Source organism: Pleurodeles waltl, chromosome 4_2 (genome assembly GCF_031143425.1).
Source record: "Pleurodeles waltl isolate 20211129_DDA chromosome 4_2, aPleWal1.hap1.20221129, whole genome shotgun sequence".
NCBI lineage: Eukaryota > Metazoa > Chordata > Amphibia > Caudata > Salamandridae > Pleurodeles > Pleurodeles waltl.
The window spans coordinates 492,213,805-492,231,281 of record NC_090443.1 but is presented as its reverse complement, the minus strand read 5'-3'; the positions used below and the strand labels follow the sequence as shown (position 1 = coordinate 492,231,281).

At 43.4% G+C, this 17,477-nt stretch overlaps 1 protein-coding gene across 1 annotated transcript in view; it reads right to left on the bottom strand.

The window, feature by feature from the left end:
• The window catches only part of CNN1 (calponin 1), a 131,505-nt gene that overhangs the window by 14,321 nt on the left and 99,707 nt on the right, over nucleotides 1-17,477 (bottom strand). The window contains exons 3-5 of the mRNA XM_069231917.1: nucleotides 14,222-14,288; nucleotides 12,922-13,059; nucleotides 4,488-4,598 (exon numbers count right to left, since the gene is read on the bottom strand). Of these exons, the coding sequence (XP_069088018.1) occupies nucleotides 4,488-4,598; nucleotides 12,922-13,059; nucleotides 14,222-14,288 (316 nt within the window). The remainder of the gene's footprint in view (nucleotides 1-4,487; nucleotides 4,599-12,921; nucleotides 13,060-14,221; nucleotides 14,289-17,477) is intronic.

The following is a 17,477-nucleotide window of genomic DNA, read 5'->3' as shown; positions in this document are numbered from 1 at the left end:
TATTGTTTTGGATTGGAGTAGGGCAGATTGTTTTGGATTGGAGTGGGGCAGATTGTTTTGGATTGGAGTTGGCCTGGTTGTTTTGGTTTGGAGTGAGGCAGATTGGAGTGGGGCAGATTATTTTGGATTGGAGTAGGGTAGATTGGAGTTTGGAAGATTGGAGTGAGGAAGATTGTTTTGGATTGGAGAGGGGTAGATTGTTTTGGATTGTAGTGGGAAAGATTGGAGTGGGGTGGGTTGGGAAGATTGAATTCTGGTAGATGAGAGTGGATTGGATTGGGTGAGTGCTTTTGAATGGAGTGTTGTGGATTGGATTGAGTAGGGCTGATTGGTGTGGGATGAGGTGGCATGGATTGGCCTGGATTGGAGTGGGGTGGATTGAGGTATACTGCACAATTATGTGTTAAAGCATCATTTCACAATTTGCACTTCAGAAAGAAACAATGTTGCTTTGCAATAAAATAATCCTCATCTTTTGAGAACAGCGCCAAAGAGCAAAAATTAAAGAATACATGCATGGAAAGTGAGAAAAAAAGACTTGGCAAAATAAAAGAAAGTTAACTACAGGATATAAATCTCTGCTGTTTTGTTTATCCTGTTGGGCACGTTTTTGCCAGTCGCACGTCTTCTGTTTGCAGAGCACTAAAAAGGTAAACAGAAAAAAATAGTGCCTCAGTCATGTCAGGAGCAGGAGACGGGCACTGATTAAGTTGAATCAGTCAGTGCCTGGCCCCTGCTCCGCTTAGAGGAACGGAAATGATGTTAGCCCTGCCTTGATGAATTACTAGTCTGTAAAGAACAGTGCCACGCAAGCCAACAAATGGAAAACAACGGACGGGCTCCAAGCCCTTTTATGTACACAACAGTGTCTCTCAAGCGAGACGCATGCCCTAGTGCATGCTCTCGTAGGCTCGACCCTAAAAATAAAAGCTTTGTTAAGAGCAGGAGGTCTGGCCTTGCTGAGATGGCTCAATAGTTATTTTTAAAATATACTTATTGCAAGTATGTACAATGAAAATTAACACAGGAGAAAAAGAAAGTATGCTGCTGACTATTTGAAGTGGATGTTTGCTTTTGCAAAAAAAAATCTTAGTTAAAAATATATTAACTTTCGCATATAATTTTAGTAGAACAGTTTGGGTGCTTCCTTGCTGGCAGGCACACTGAAAATACGCATTGAAACAATTTTATTTTTAAGGTGCATCATAAAAAAATATGATTCTTACTGGCCAGTGTAAAAGTAGTATCGGCTTTGAAATAATGTAAATGAGACATAGTTTAAATACACAAACGTGGATCTCATTTAGGGGTCGCTTGCCCCTTGCTACCACTGCCACTGCCTTTGCGACCCCTGGACTCAGAGGTGGCAAAATCAGTGCCTGGAACACAGTGGGGGGGGGGGGTCGTCCTAATGGACGTCGGATTGGGCTCGACTTTCCTGGTGTTATGTCAATTATTTTCCCTTCAGAAATAGTGAATAATGTTATTCACTATTTGTGTAATCCAAAAATGGAGTACAGTTAACTGGAATATGTCCCTATCTGGCAGCTAAGATAAGTATTATGGTGCTTGCGGGTTAGAGTGTGTTTATGTGAATGAAGGTAAAGGTCAAATGACGTGTATGTCAATTACCATACCCCTGGCATTTTGATGAATTGACGTCCATGCACACAAAGGTAGCAAAAAATGGCAAATAATGGGAAAAAGCATTTACCAAGTGAAATATTGGCCGACCAGCCCTTCCACTGAAGTACACTGCGGTTTAGCGGATGTGCACATGTGATGGGTTAAAATGCCTCACTTGTAGTGCACCAGTGCAATGACTGAAGTGGGCTAACTTTACTAATTACCTCACGCTTTATACTGGGGTGGGCAGTTGCAAAATGTTACTGTCAACTAAACAGACCACTGGATCAAGAGAACGGCCCAAAAACCTCCTTATGTATGTCCTTTTATATAACTTTTTTATTAATTGCACATGGCTGGCAAAGCTGTTTATATGTAGGCTATCATCTTGACTCCCCTAGTGGAAAGTCAGAGAGAAGTCCTGTCAGGAGAGTAGGGTTCTGCTGTGGCAGTGCTACAACAAGGCCAGCAGATGGCAGCACACCCTACCGAAAAAGCTCTCTGGTAGCGTCTGCTCTTGGCTCTGCAGGCAGTACGGTCATCATTTCACAATAGCAAGCTACAGTTTCAGGATCCCTTTTTACCTAAATCCCCGATAAAAAAAAAAACATACAGCTGATGGCTACGTGGAAAACACGTTAACTCAATGAACTTTCGAGAGAAGTTCTTTTTGCCTCCCAAAAAAGGATATTCTTGATTTACAAAGTCAGACCTTGTAAAACAAAAATCTCTCCCCCAATCGGTATATTTTCTCCTAGTTCGTTGGTCCGCACAAGGCCAAATCTGTACAACCTGGTTTTGCGTTGTCTATAGGTAGGGCCTCTAGAATTATGTGGCACGATTGGATCAAATTATGCGACAGTATTGACTAAATTAGGAAGCGAGAAAAGGCAAATTATGTGGCATAACAAGACACTTTTTTTATAGTATTACCTCATTTTGTCATGTTTACATGTTAATATTATCTTGGCAAAGGCTTCACATCATTAATGTCACCTTGACACCTTGATACAGCAATAAGAAACAGAAAGGCGGCCAGTCAAACTTCCCGAAGCATCTGCCGCTGAGGAGCAGCACAAGCCACTGCATTTATTTACTCTGATCCATTTGTGGTAGAAACAAAGGGCCAGATGTAGGAAAGGTTTTGCACCTCGCAAACAGCGAATTTTGTTGTTTGCGACGTGCAAAACCCACATTGCGATGCCCAATTCCCGTTTTGCGACTCGGTAACCTGGTTACCGACTCGCAAAACGGGACTGCAAGTCGCAATTAGGAAGGGGTGTTCCCCTTCCTGATTGCGAGTCGCAGCGCGATGCTGCTTTGCTTTGTGACCGCGAACGAGGTCGCAAAGCAATCGCAGTTACCACCAGTGTCACCCATGGGACCCGTTTCCCTTTTGTGAATGGCATTGAAACATTTTTTCAGAGCAGGCCACCGCCTGCTCTGAAAAAATGAAACAAAAACGTTTCATTTTTTCATTTTGTAATGCATCTCGTTTTCCTTTAAGGAAAACGGGCTGCATTACAAAAAAAACTGCTTTATTTAAAAGCAGTCACAGACATGGTGGTCTGCTGTCTCCAGCAGGCCACCATCCCTGTGAGTGCTGCAAGTCGCAAGGGGGTTGCTAATTGCGACCCACCTCATTAATATTATTGAGGTGGGCCTTTGCGACCCCCTTGCGAGTCGCAGATGGTGTCAGGGGCACCATCCTGCATCCTGAATTGCGACTCGCAAATTGCGAGTCTCTCTGACTCGCAATTTGCGATTCGCAATTCAGGAATTCCCTACATCTGGCCCAAAATGTGTTTTTTGTTAAACCCTGCATATTATGCAGTAGATGCCTGATTATTTGCTAATGTGGCAAATCCTTAAGTATATAGAAAATGCTGCAACCTCAAAATCGCACAATTCCAGTGGGCCGCTTATAGGTTATGCTCTCTTATGTAGCAGCCCTCATATCAGAGATCTCCCTTGTTGACCCAAAGAATCGTACATCTTGGCAAGATCTCAAAAACAGAAAGTCCAACTAGTGAACTTGTAAGCGGTCTCGGGTCTGCCTGAGCAAATGGCATCGCCCTAGAACTGATGTTCAAAGTACTAAGCCCAAAGTACAGGAAATGGAAGGTTTTCAGGGGAGTCACTCGCCGTCTGACTATTGAGCTGAGGCTCGGCTTGAACCACGACTTTTCACAAAACTAGCCTTTACTAGAGTATGTGTACAAGGTTGGACCGGTCCACATCTGCAGAATCGTAGCCTTTCAGAGGCGACCGTTACCTTCTGCATCAGTCCTACTGGTATTTCAGAGATCTCTGTCTCCTGACAAACCATCTCGTTTCCCACCAGGCAGGTCTGACATTGATGTTGTCATAGTTAAGTGATTGGTTCTGCTTCGAATTTGTGAGTCTCAACGTTCAAACATTGTTTACTAATTTATCAATTTAAAGCAACTTGCACTTAACTATAAAATTATCTCTCCCAACACTTTCAGCCAAAATTTGCGCACTTGTGCTATATTGTATTGTATCATTTATCTAGTGCTTCCTGTGCCTCCTGTCAAGCCCTTAAAGATCTCTTGCGGTCGGCGAACTTATCAGGCCCATTATTCCAGGGCATAAATAAGGAATGGTGTTGGTTGCAGTGATAACTCAAGGGTAGTGTTTTCATATGGTACATGATGCCCCGATAGAGTACTCCAAAATGTCCTCCTTGAATACTTTCAAGCCACTCACAAGTTTTGAACTGAGAAGTAGTCACTGCTGGTGCAAATTTATTTTGCAAAGGATCTCGGTTTGAGTCAAATTCGGCATCAAGCAGGAGTGGACCATGTTGCAAGTATGTGGGGGTCGGCAGTCGTACATACCTGCAGTCCAATGATGTTGCGGCCTTCCTTCAGTTTCTCCGGCTGGAAGCGGCGCTCCACCTTGTCTGCATATTTGAGGCCAATGTTCACTGTGGCACCCTTTGTCTTGGCCTGCAGAGTGAAAAGAAGAGGCTATGATAGACCATAGAAAGAGGGAGAGCAGGTCACCCTAGCATTGTAGCGCTTACAAGGCTTCCATAGTCCAAGCCACAGTGCATAACAGCCACTATCCCAACTCAGTAGAACTCATTTCCGTGATCTTGGAAGACTCAAACGCAGATTAGACTGCATCTCGGATGCTATCCTACCACCCTCAAGTCTCCTTTGTTGTCTGTAATTTAGAAATTATTGATTTAATAGAAAAATACACCATTTTTTAAGAATGTTTTTAAGAATGGAAAAATAGATCAATATGATGTGACACTACAAATATATAAAATGCATGCCTTCATATCCATCAAAAAGTCGTAGAGGAAATTAATGCATCTTCTGCTTCTGCTTGATGGCTGAGGAAGTTGAATTCATTCTCAGCATCCTTCATTTGTGCTATTGTGAGTAAACCACCCAAAGACCTTTGCAAAGTTTCTTCTAAGAATAAAAACTCTCTCTAACCTGTGTGCCTTTCCCATTTTAAATGTCCTCCGTCTTTACTGATTTAGCCACCAACATTGATGGAAACACCCATTTATGGACTGCTAAATTGAGATACCTTGTCTTTCTGACATTTCCTATCAAAGCAGGGAGCGTTTTGAGAAGAACCTCCAGGACTAAACATTTCCCTTTGTAGAGAAAAACCTGCCCCCAATATCTCTACAGAAGCGGATATTGTAATAAGTATCCAGTCTCACTGATCTGGCAAATTATTATTAAGCATATGCAGGAATGTGGGTATATAGTAAACCATCTAAGAAGAAAACAACTGATCCTATTAAAGTTGGCACCCCAAATTACACTTGCACTGAATGTATTGACTTCTTTCCAAGCCACCATATTTATCTCCAAACCAATCTTGTATCTATTTTCCGAGAATGGAATTAACTTGTGAATTCCTAACCAATATATTGGTCCCTCGGTATGAACCCATCTCACAATACCTATGAGTATTTCTCTGTGTACAATTTATGTACAGCCTTAGAGTCTTGGATGAGACTCTGTATCATCCGGTTGTAAAGAGAGTTGGAATAGAGTGGGACCGGGTTAGATTGCAGATTCGCAGCCTTGAGAGTGGCATTGGTTCCACAGAGGTGCTGCATGGCCCTCTGTCCCGCAACAGCAGATGGAAAGGGGGTGCAGGAAGGATTTTCTGTCTGCTTTGCTGAGGACTTCTGTGGCCCTTGTGGTGTCTGGCGGCTGCATGCTGCTTGGCATGAGGTGCAGGATGTCGGGCTGAGAGTTCCAAAGATCAGAGGTGTCACACGGTTTAAAGGCAGAATGTTCGCATTTGATCTATCTTTTTGCTCCTAACTGAAAGGACAATACCTTTTTCCTGTGACAGTGAGTGTTGTTATGGTCATATTCATTGCTGAACAAGATGGCCATCTTGCCAGTCTGCACTGCCAGAGTTTCCCTTTCTAAAATGGCATTCACAGTTTTCCTGTTAAGTAATTTCCTGCTCTACTCCTATATAGAAGAACTTGAATGTGAAAAGGAGGCATGGCAAAACTACCAATTTCCCTATTTTTTGTCACATTTATCACTGACCCTAAATACTTCTTGTATGTTGCTCCTTTTTCTGCATTTTGTTCTCTGTTGGATTCTGCAGTCTGGAATATTGTGCATGACTTTTTCTCTATTCTGATACAAAGTTGTTTTGTTGTTTTGCTTTTCAACTACTGTAAAGCTATTCATCTTCTAATAAAATCCATTTTACCAAGGAGGTATTTTGTCTGCTTTTTGTGCTTGTATCTCATGTGCCCCTCTTACGGCGACATGACACCTTTTGTGTGTACCTTAACTGTAGGTGGCACCGTGGTTACTGGTAAGAATATCCATTTTGTTGGGCAATCACCAAGGACACAAAGGAGCTCTTCATGATGTCCAGTCTTTGACACACTATTTTACACTCAAACTTGTTGAGTACACATAGATCTCTGCAGAAGGTTGCTCAGTTACTGTGTTTTCAGTGGACGAGCCCTGGCGGTGTTCAGTACCAGCAACGAAGATTACTCATTGGCAAAGCCAATAGGTTTATCCTTACTGACCTATTGGTTTTGCGAATTAACTGTAGCATGAGCATAAACAAAACAAAATAAGGAAAAAAAGAAGTACATCACACTGCATGTGTGCGCCTATGAAATAACGTAGGCAGCTTCTTTTTTTTTTATTTACCTATCTAAGAAGTCAGATATCACTCTGAACTCTAAATGAAAAAAATAATAATACTGAGCAAAAGTACCTTTCTGGAAGCAGAGCTGGCAAGCTTCAAACGCAAGGCTGCCATGTCTTTCGAATGCATAATGTTTAAATATGTTATTTTTGTATACCGGGAGAGGTGGGGGAGCAATGGAGGAACAGGTGGTGACAGTGGGAAGCAATTTGGAGATGGGTTGGAGAAGCAACTGGGTGTGGGGCAAATAAAAACATTTAAAAACTCAGAGTGGAAGGAGCAACGTACAGGTGAGTATTTAACTGGGTAAGCAGAACACAAGGGACAGAGCAAGTGTGGGAGAAGTGAGCAACACAGCACACAGGTATTTGGAGGAGGAGCAACACATGAGGGAGAGAGCAAGAAAAAAACATTCATTCTCATTGATTGCTGAAACGAAAAAGGAAAAGGTAATTCCCTGAATGTGAGCAGTGGAAGAAAACAAGTAATCCAGCCAAAAGTATGGTAACAAGGGTATGTTCCAATGGAGGGACAGGCGCAAGAAGAGGAAGAACAGCCATCGAATAACAGGCATGCAAAAAAGACTGAGAAGAACGTCAACCAGTGGTAAGCAGCTGAAGCTCTCTAAGCCCACTGTAAGTTTTTAATATTGTCCACAAGTGGTCTTACGCAGATAGACACCTAAAAACGTCTGTAGGCGAGACCTTGAAGGATGTTTAGAGGGCCCCCATTGGGCTCTCTTGTTCTGCCCTCAATGCCCCCACCCTTCTCCATTATCACCAACAAGGACAGAAGGAGAAGAATCAAGAAGACCAGGAAGAGAAGCAGACCAAGATAAAGAGGATTAGGGCCACGGGATCAAGAGGATCAGAGACAGGAGAACCAAACCCAAAAAGACCACGATGACCTGGCACAGGAGAACAGGACAGCCAGCTCTAGAATCAAGGCACAGGACTTAGAAAAAGACCATGACCTGGGAAAAGACCATGATCAAGAGGACCAAGACTGGAAGGACCAGACCAGGAAACACAACCAGGGGGGCCAGGGTGCTAGGACCAACAGTATGAGGACACGGAACACCAGAAGGACCAGGTCCAGGGAACAAGGTCCATGAGGAAAAAGACTGGGAGGAGCAGGGCCAGGAGAACCAGAACATGGAGGAGGGCCAAGACTGGAAGTACAAGGACTGAGAAAAACAGAATTTCTAGAACCAAAAAAGACAAGGAGGACCAGGGCCTGGAGCATCAACAGAACCAGGAGGACATAGATCATGGTGACCTTCAGGAGAGAAACTAGGAGGATGAGGACTAAGACCAGAACCATGAAGGGGAGGACAACAAGTTGGACTAGAAAGAACAGGAGAAGGGCCAGGATACAGACCACGAGAAGGACTTGGACCAGGATGTGGAGAACCAGGAAGCTGAAGCCTAAAACTAGGACCAGTAAGAGAAGGACCATATGGGGGACCAGGAGTAGGGAAAGAGGAGGCGAACTGCACCAGGATTAGGAGCAGCACCAGAAGACTAGTAGTAATGAAGAGGAGGAGTAGGGTCAGAGGGTGAGTAGAAACAGTAACAGGATGACCATTTGAGGACCTACACTCGGTGACAAAGTGAACCAGGAGGTGAAGGAATAAGACCAATTAGAAGAAGACAAGGAGAATGAATAAAAGGACATAACCCATAAGGAGGAGGAGTATTGGGGGACTAAGGAGTAAGGCCAGGACCAGAAGGTGGAGGATCAGGAGAAGGAGTAGAAAGAAGAGGACAGAGCAAAGAGGAGGAGAATGACCAGCAGGATGATGATGATGATCACCAGGACAACAACTAGGAGGCAGGAGGAGGGCAAAAAAGGGAAGAGCAGGGAGACAGACCATAAGGATCAGGACTGGGGCCTCCACGAGGATGGGAACAAGATCATAATTTGGAGAAGGGCAAGACTAGAAGGATGAGAACTGAGCAAAGGACATCAACCTGGATCACAAGAAGGTGGAGAAGGACCCGTTCTGGACAAGGAGCGGAAGCAGGTGGATTAGGAGGGATCCAGAGGAAGATGTCTGTCATGGCAGAGGACCAGAGGAAGCTCCAAGAGGAAAAACAAGAAGAAGGAGAAGCAAGGTAAGTGCAGGACCAGGTGGTGGGGGAGCAGGACGGTGATAATGATGATGACGGGGAGAAAGGCCAGAGGGGAGGTAGAGCAGAAGGAACATGATGAGAAGAAGCACCAGGGGGTGGATGAGGGAGGAAGCTAATTTTATTCTAGGTCATATGTATAATGACACCCTTAGTTACCCTTGTTAGACCACCACACCACCACTTAACATCCGACTTAAAGCAACGTTTTTGCCCTGACCTATCTTATAAAACAGTCTACTTGTGGCCAATTAATTAAACCAGAACAGTTTTGCTATCTCATTTGTCCTTGTAGCTCTTTGGGTTGAGGGATGGTTATTAAAAATAGTGCAGAGATTGATTGTCATTGGCTCCCTTCCAGTGAGTATATTTAATTGCCATAACCAATTTGGATGCAACAAAAAATAAATCATATAATCCTAATCTTAAAACAACTTCACTGGCTACCACTAGAAGTACATCAGTTTTAAGTTGGCCTGCCTATTATACTGGGGGGTACCATGCTCCCCTCTGAAAAAACTACACAACACTAAGAGATAGAAACTGACAAGCAGAAAGGCAAGACTGACAGTGACTGACTGAGACCAAAACTAACAAAAGATCCTGTATGACAAGATGACTTTAAAGTCTCAAAACCCAGAAAAGCAGGACTGAGAAGCAATTCAAGACCCCAGATAGTGGAATACAATTTCAGAATCCACAAGAATAATTCCAAACATCCTAACCTCCCGAAAAAAACACATTAAAGCAGTTCTTTTCAGCTCTTTCTACCATAGCATTTTCCTCCCTGGTGGCTATGCCCCTGCTATCCTGATTCTGCACACTACAGGTGGAAGTTGAATTTATGAAGATGCTCTTTTGTAATTGAATTGTTATAAGTAAACCACCCACCTGCCCTTTTAAATGAATAATATATGCTAGCCTGATAAAGAGTTTGGTGGACGGGTTACTCTGTCACAAATGTGACAGATATCCTGTCTGCTGTATTACGATTCTCATAAGAAATAATGGGATCATAATAAGGTGGGCGGGATATATGCCATGTTTGTGACGTAGTTAACCCACCACCAAACTCTAAATCCGGCCCTTAGTTGATGCATGAGATGCTGTAGTTTGGCCTTAGATCAGGTGGATCTATTCCTCCTCCTTCCTTTGGTTGATAGATTTGTTGTAAACTAACTACTGCTTTTCTCTCTCCCTATAGGAAGCTAGTAAAGAGACTATCAATTTGTTAAAAAACTCATAGAGGATACATGGAAGGGTAGAAAAAAATAATAATTCATCACACATTTAATAAATGAAAGTCCTCAGAATGGCTCACTCCAGTTGTATTGGTCACGATGTTAGGTGAAGGGATAAGTTCTAAAACTGATTTGGCAGAGTCCATTGTTAACACCCCAGTACCAGAAGACAAGCTACATCTGTGGTACTTTTTAGGTTGAACAGAAAATTATGGCAAGTTCATCAATACATTTTCTTTGCTTGTTCATCCCAGTTAGCATAGTCAAGAGAATTTGCAGAGGCATTTGAGTATATCAGGCTACATTTAGGAAGAATGCCCACACTACGGAGACTTTTAGGGACAGATTTAAGAGGGCCTAGCGCTATTCCAATGCCATATTGGTGTAATTGTTTTGCGCTACAGTGGCGTTAGAAGGCCAAAAATCCTGCGCCATATTTACAAAGTGGCACAATGTTTGCATTGTGCCACTTTGTAACCACTAGCGCCATATTATGCCTGCGCCAGGCATAATGTATGCAAGGAGGGCCTTCCAGCTGTAGGGGGCTTAAAAAATGGCTCAAAGAAATCTAAGAGATTTCTTTACGTAATTCTCATCAGTATTTTTAACGCCTGCTAAAAGCAGGCGTAAAGGGAGGCTCCCATTGTTTTCAATGGGCCTCTGGGTCCTTTGCAGGATTAGCATCAACATTTTTGGTGCTAATCCTGCAAAGCGCCGGACTAGCATAAAAAATGTTGATGCTAGTACCCTTGACTACCGCATTGGTGCGCCGTATTTTAAATTTGGTGCACACATGGTGGCTTTAGGGGGACGCTGAGGGGTGCAATAAAAGTGGCGCTGCACTAGCTGCAGTGCCTCTTTTTATAAATCTGCCCCTTAATGTGCAAAAAAAAGGACCATTTTGCCAACTGATGCAACTCTTAAAGTAGTCAGTGTGATTTTGGCCCAGCTGGAGGATGATGAAGAAAAGATAGTTGCTTTTTCACCCTCCTGAAGGGGTGAGGGAAAATGTGGTATAACGTACCCACAGTGGTTATCTTGGCAGGAATTTGATCAAAGGTGAGACTGCAAGACCAATGCTGGTGACCAGGTATGGACAGGATGGTGGAGGCAGTTCTGAAGAAAGGTTCGTAGTGTGTGTATACAGATCAGAATAAGGTGGTAAAACATGCACCTTTGTCGTCTGCACAAGTTCAAATGGAGCCATAGCAGAATTCGGGAATGGATGTAGTTAGCCCTTTTGACGTCTTGCAGGCAGCAGAGAGGTTTGTGGTAGTTCTAGATGACTATGCAACTAAGTAGGTCACAGCTAAGTGTTTGAATGGTTTAATCAGTCACACAATAAAAGAGTTCACAAAGTAAGTGTTTACCAATTAATATGTTCCTAGGACAACTGTAATGGACATTGGGGTACAGTTTATCTCACAGGAGATCTGTGAGTTTTTAAAAGGTCTCTCATTTTCTTAGCAACATACAGCATTATATTTAATGCAGACTAGTGGATTGGCAGAAGTCAAGAACCATCATGGTGAAGTGATGTGTACAGAGAGCTTTGCAACAGAGGGTACTCTTGGTGGACGTTTTGAGTGAGACGTTATGGACACACGTAACCACACCTCAAGATGTCATATGGGTATCACATTGTGAAGTCCAAGTTGAATCCTGGCTCGCTACACTTCGGGAAATAATGGTGAGTGCCAAGGATGTGATGAAGTGTGCCAGAGTGATGAAACGTCAGAGAAGGACAGGGTTTGGTATGATCGCTCCTGCAAGGTATTTTTCAAAGTGCAAAATGAAGTTTTGTGGTTTGTGAAGAAAGGTGTTTATAGCCCCTCAAGATGATAGAGATGAAGAAAGATGTGGTGGTGCTGGAAACAAGTAAGGCCTGAAGTATGCCTCACCTTATAGGAGCCTCCTGCAGTGCAAAGTCACAAATGGACATGTTTGTGGACACAAAGGTTGGATCTGTTTGTGTTAATTCAAATGCTAATGTGACCCCAAAGAAGTTTGTCCTGCGAGGAATAAGAAAAACCAGTGTTGGTTGATAGATTTTGTGTGTGAGTAATAGAAGATGCAACACTATTTAACAACCTTATTTAGGTAAGTTCCTAGTCAACCAGGTGTCGTAGTTAGTTACCTTTAGTGCTTTTTGCATGAGATAATACATTGTACCATATTTTTCTTCCTTTTTCCTCTCCCTGCCATTCCTTCCTGACTTTGTCTCTAATGCACATCTAGCTTATTCCTCATGGTGTACATTGTTTGCACTGCAAAGTATTTCTAGATACTTCAGCCTAAATTACTCGTATTGATGATTTTGTGTGATTGGTAGAAAGGGTATTTTTTGGGGTAGGAAGAGGGGAATTGACGCATGTCAGCACCTTCTGCCATGGAATGTAAACTGGAATTTTCCGAGTGTAATTTGGATAAGGAGGTCCAGGAGAGTGTAGTCCTATTTATGTTTAGTAGTGTTGTGTGAATTGCTCAATACAGGTGGAGCAACCTATATTGGCTGCTGTCATCTGTGAGGAGCCTGAAACTTAACGCATTTCTTTCTAAAAATCTCTTGAACTTTTATCATACCTTATGTTGCATCTGTACATAGAACACCAAGTAAAACTACCATATCCTCTCTTCTTGCAATTATTCCTCCTGTTAGGCCCATTTTTGCTCCACCTTAAACTTTAGCATGAAACATTATTTTGCTTGGCGTACCCTTTCTGTGTCAAACTCACCACATTGGCTAGGGCCAGAAGTGTGGACTGCACTTGAGTATGGTTGAAGGTCTCGAAGAGGTCGTTGGCTTCAAAGAGGTCGTGGGGTTTCACCCCATATTCTGTGATGGCTTTTAAGAAGTTGCCAATGTTCTCCAGCTGAAATAGACAGGGTGGGTTAGATCCAGAATGAGAAAAAAACTGCAGACAAAGGACTCACATGGGGAAAAGTATTGAAACTGACACTGATTCACGCATTTTATTCCTCACAAACTTGTAATTCGTTTACCCTTTTTCCAACCCAACCCCCCCCCCCCCTGCCTCCTACCCTAGAAATTGCTACAACCCCTGGCAGCAGTAATTCCGGGATGGGGAACTATATGGGTGTCATCCAGGGTATTTGTAGTGGAGGCCACGGCAGGAGAGACACTAGTCAAAAATTACACCAGAGAGGAACATTATAGACTATCTGGGTACATGAGAACACTTGGAGAGGGAAACACATAGACACACCAGGCAGAGACAGTGTGAGATGAATCAGGAGGCAGGACTGGGGCGAGGAATGGGTGAGACACCAATAATAGGGTATGAGCGAGGCTTCAATGAAGTGAATGAGGACAGTGATGGGGAATGGCTGAGACTCCATTTAGATTTCTGAGGGTAGCAACAGGGCCATGATGAGACTTGCCTGAAGGATGTGTGGCCATGGTTACTAATGAGCGATACACCGGTGTAAGGAATGAATGAGCCTCCATTGAAGTGTATAAGGCCAGTGTTTGAGAAAGAGCGTGACACCACTGAAGTCCTTGAGTTCATTGATGAGAATGAGTGACATTCCTGTGGGATATATGAGGCTGGTGATGAGGGGTGAGTCAGACTTCTTTGAAGTCTACTAGGATACTAATGGGCGATGAGTCACAGTCACTTCAAGTGTATGAAGGTAATGATGAGCAATGACTCAGAATAATTTCAAGTGTATGAGGGTAGTGATGAGGGATGAGTCAGAATCACTTCAAGTTTATGAGGGTAGTGATGAACAATGAGTCAGAGTCACTTCAAGTGTATGGGGGTAGTGATGAGCGATGAATCAGAATCATTTCAAGTGTATGAGGGCAGTGATGAGGGATGAGTCAGAATCACTTCAGATGTATGAGGGTAGTAATGAACGATGAGTTAGAATCACTTCAGGTGTATGAGGGTGGTGATGAGGGATGAGTCAGAATCACTTCAAGTGTATGAGAGTAATGATGAGAGATAAGTCAGACTCCGTTGAAGTGTGTGGCCCATGAGGCAGAATCAGCGGGCGGGAATTCAGTCCTACCTGGTGCCAGTTCTGCGTGGATTCGTTCACTTTCTTCACAGAGCCCGGTTGCAATTTGTTGATGAGCCTGGAGGGGACAGAGAAACAAATGGTAGTTGTTCTTGCACTTTGGAACCTGATGAGCATGTTGCTGCTGTGAGGCAAGTAGTACCATGGCAGGTTGGTATCCGGAGACAATTTGTATCATTGCAGGTTGGCACAGGAAAGTGAATGGTACAGTGGCTGGTTCCCACAGGAAGGTTAACTGTGGGATGGATGGCAGTCTGCTATAAAAATGTGATGTTACATAGGCACCACTGATCAACTAATGCCTGTGCTTTTACAGATTCTCTTTCATTTACTGAGGACCTGACTGCCAAGAGCGCCAAAGCCCAAAGAGAAATTTATGAACATCTATCCTCCAAGAAAGCTTATTCGGCACTCACCGTTCACAAAATAGCATACTCAGGCCCATATTTATACTTTGTGATGCAAAACTGCGTTTGCTCAGTTTTGTGTCAAAAAGTATAGCGCCGGCTTGCGCCATGTTAACGGAATGGCGCAATCCGGTGCAATGGGTGGGCTAGCGTTAAAAAAAATGACTTTAGCTGGGTGGGGATGGCTATTTGAGAGAATGGTGTTTTGCAAAAAAAGATGTTAGGCTGGTTAGAGTCAAAAAGTTGACTCTAACCAGGCTAGCATCATTTCTTGACGCAAAACCATCCATACCAGATGACTCCGGTCTTATAAAAGACAGGAGTCATGCCCACCACCCCATTGGCCAGCATAGGGGACAAGGGTCCCCTGGGCATGGCCACTGCACCCTGTGCCATGTAGGGGGCCAATTTCAGGCCCCCCCAATAGCACTTTTAAAATAATTTAAAATACTCACCTCTACTTACCTATACTTACCTAGGATGGGTCCCCCATACTGTGGTGTCCCTCTGGTGTGGGTGGGGGTGTTCCTGGGGCTTGGGGAGGGCACCTCTGGGCTCTTTCCATGGTGTTTGACCATGGAAATGGGTCTACAGGTCCCATAACACCTGCCCAGACTCAGGTGTTATTTAATGGCGCTAAGCAGACTTAACTGCAATTATTTAGGCCCGTCTCCCTACCGTACACCATTTTTGCACGGGAGGATAATAAGGCGCTAGGGCCTTAGAGTCATTTTTTGGATGGGAACGCCCACCTTCCATCTCATTGATGCAAGGTGGTTTCATGCATCCAAAAAATGACTTTAAGTCCAATATTTTGGAGCTAGACTAGTCTAGCGTCAAAATATAAAAATTGAGTTAAGTTTGTGCTGAATTAGTGTAAAAAAATCAGCGCATAAATCTGGGCCTGAGTGTCTGAACTCCAGCATAATTGAGGATTTCCAAAAGACAGTGCCTAGCTTCTAAGAGGGTTAATTGAGAACCTAACCCACCCAGCCTCTGAGAGTCTGCAGAACAGTGATGCATAAAATGTTATTAACTATCCAATTTCCGAGAGCGTTTACTGAACACATAACATCTGAGAGAGTTGCCTTAATACCTAACCTTCCAGAGAACTTATGTAACATCCAACTTGCAAGAGTTTACTGAATGCCCATCATCCAAGAGGTTCCTGTGCACTCATTCTCCAATGAGTTTACCGAATACCCATCCTCTGGGAGAATTTGCTTAGCACTTATTCTGCAAATTAATTTACAGAGTGCTGATCTCAGAGGGAGGTTTCTGAATACTTCCCCACGAACCATTTAATAAACAGTTCACATGTGAGACAGTTCAATTAGCACGAACCTTTGAAATAGGTTACTAATGACTCGATGTCCGAAAGAGACCAATGAACACCAGAGAATGTACTAAACACCCACCTCCAGTGATAGTTTACTGAGCACCAACTTCAAAGTGTACTTAATGCTTGACCTAGCGTTTACTGAACACCCAACCGCTGTGACATTTACTGACTACCTGATCTTTGAGACATGACTGAACCACGAAACCTCCAAGAGAGTTCACTTAACACCGGCCCTCTGAGTTCGTTTATTCAGGACCCAACCTGCAAAAGAATTTAGTGAGCGCCACAATTCTGTTAGAGATTACTAAGCACCTTGCCTTTGTGTGACGTAACCATGTGATATTGACCTCCCAGCCTCCAAGAGTTTACAAAGTGACAACCTTTGTGAGAGTTTACCTCCTGGAGAAGTGACTGACCATCCAGTATTAGAGTCTCTGAGAGACCACTGGCACCCAGTCTTTCAGGTTTACTGAACACCTCATCTCCAAGATAGTTTGCTGAGTCCCAGCTTCAGTGAGAATTTACAGAACACCGACATTTCAAGAGTCTACTGAGCACAGATGTCCAAGAGGTTGCTGATTACCTGAGCCTAGTCAGAGTTTTCTACACACTCAACTTCTGTGCTAGTTTGCTGGGCCGGTTACCCTCTAGAAGTATCCTGGACACCCGGCTTTGGAGATTTTACTAATCTCCTGGCCTCTGAGACCGACTTAATCACAGACCTCATAGAGAGTTTACTGAAGACTGACACTGTGAGAATTTACTCAGCATTTGACCTCCAAAAGTATTTATTGAGCACCAAATTTCTGAGGAGCATTCGAGAGAGGTTAATGTTTATGTGGATTCCAGAAGTGGTTGTTGACCACTCAACCTCCAAAAGTTTACTAAGCTCTAATCTCTACAACCAATATTATCACATCACTCACATTCAGATGGAACTTCATTGACTCCCCTTGCCACCCCACTCTAAGAAGCTGCAACATTTATAAAACATCACAGCCAGCACCAGCATCATCATGCCTTTCCATTTATGCAACCAGTATCTGTATCAACATCCCTGTATCCACCAGAAGGGTCCCAATGCTGATCCAGTTTTAGAAAGAGATAGAACACACACCCCTGTAAAGAAATGTATCACAATACATTAACCATCCAGAAACGTCTACCTCTCCTGTCATTTGTTGACTTTGCTTGTGTCTGAAACTGTACAACTCTCTGCTGCCTTTGGCTAGGTTTACACTATAGAAATACTACATACATAAGTACTGAGTTTACTTAGCCCCTGACCTCCAAGAGAGTTTACTGGGCACCTCACCTCTGAAATTACTGAACACCTGAGGTCTGAGGGAATGTACTGAACACTCGACCTCCAAGAGAATTTAGTGAACCCTGGATCTCCAAGAGAGTTTATGAACATCCAAGATAGTTTATTGAGCACCTGACTTCAGTTAGGTTTTACTGAATGCCACACTTCTGAGAGCAACTGGACCCACGAATT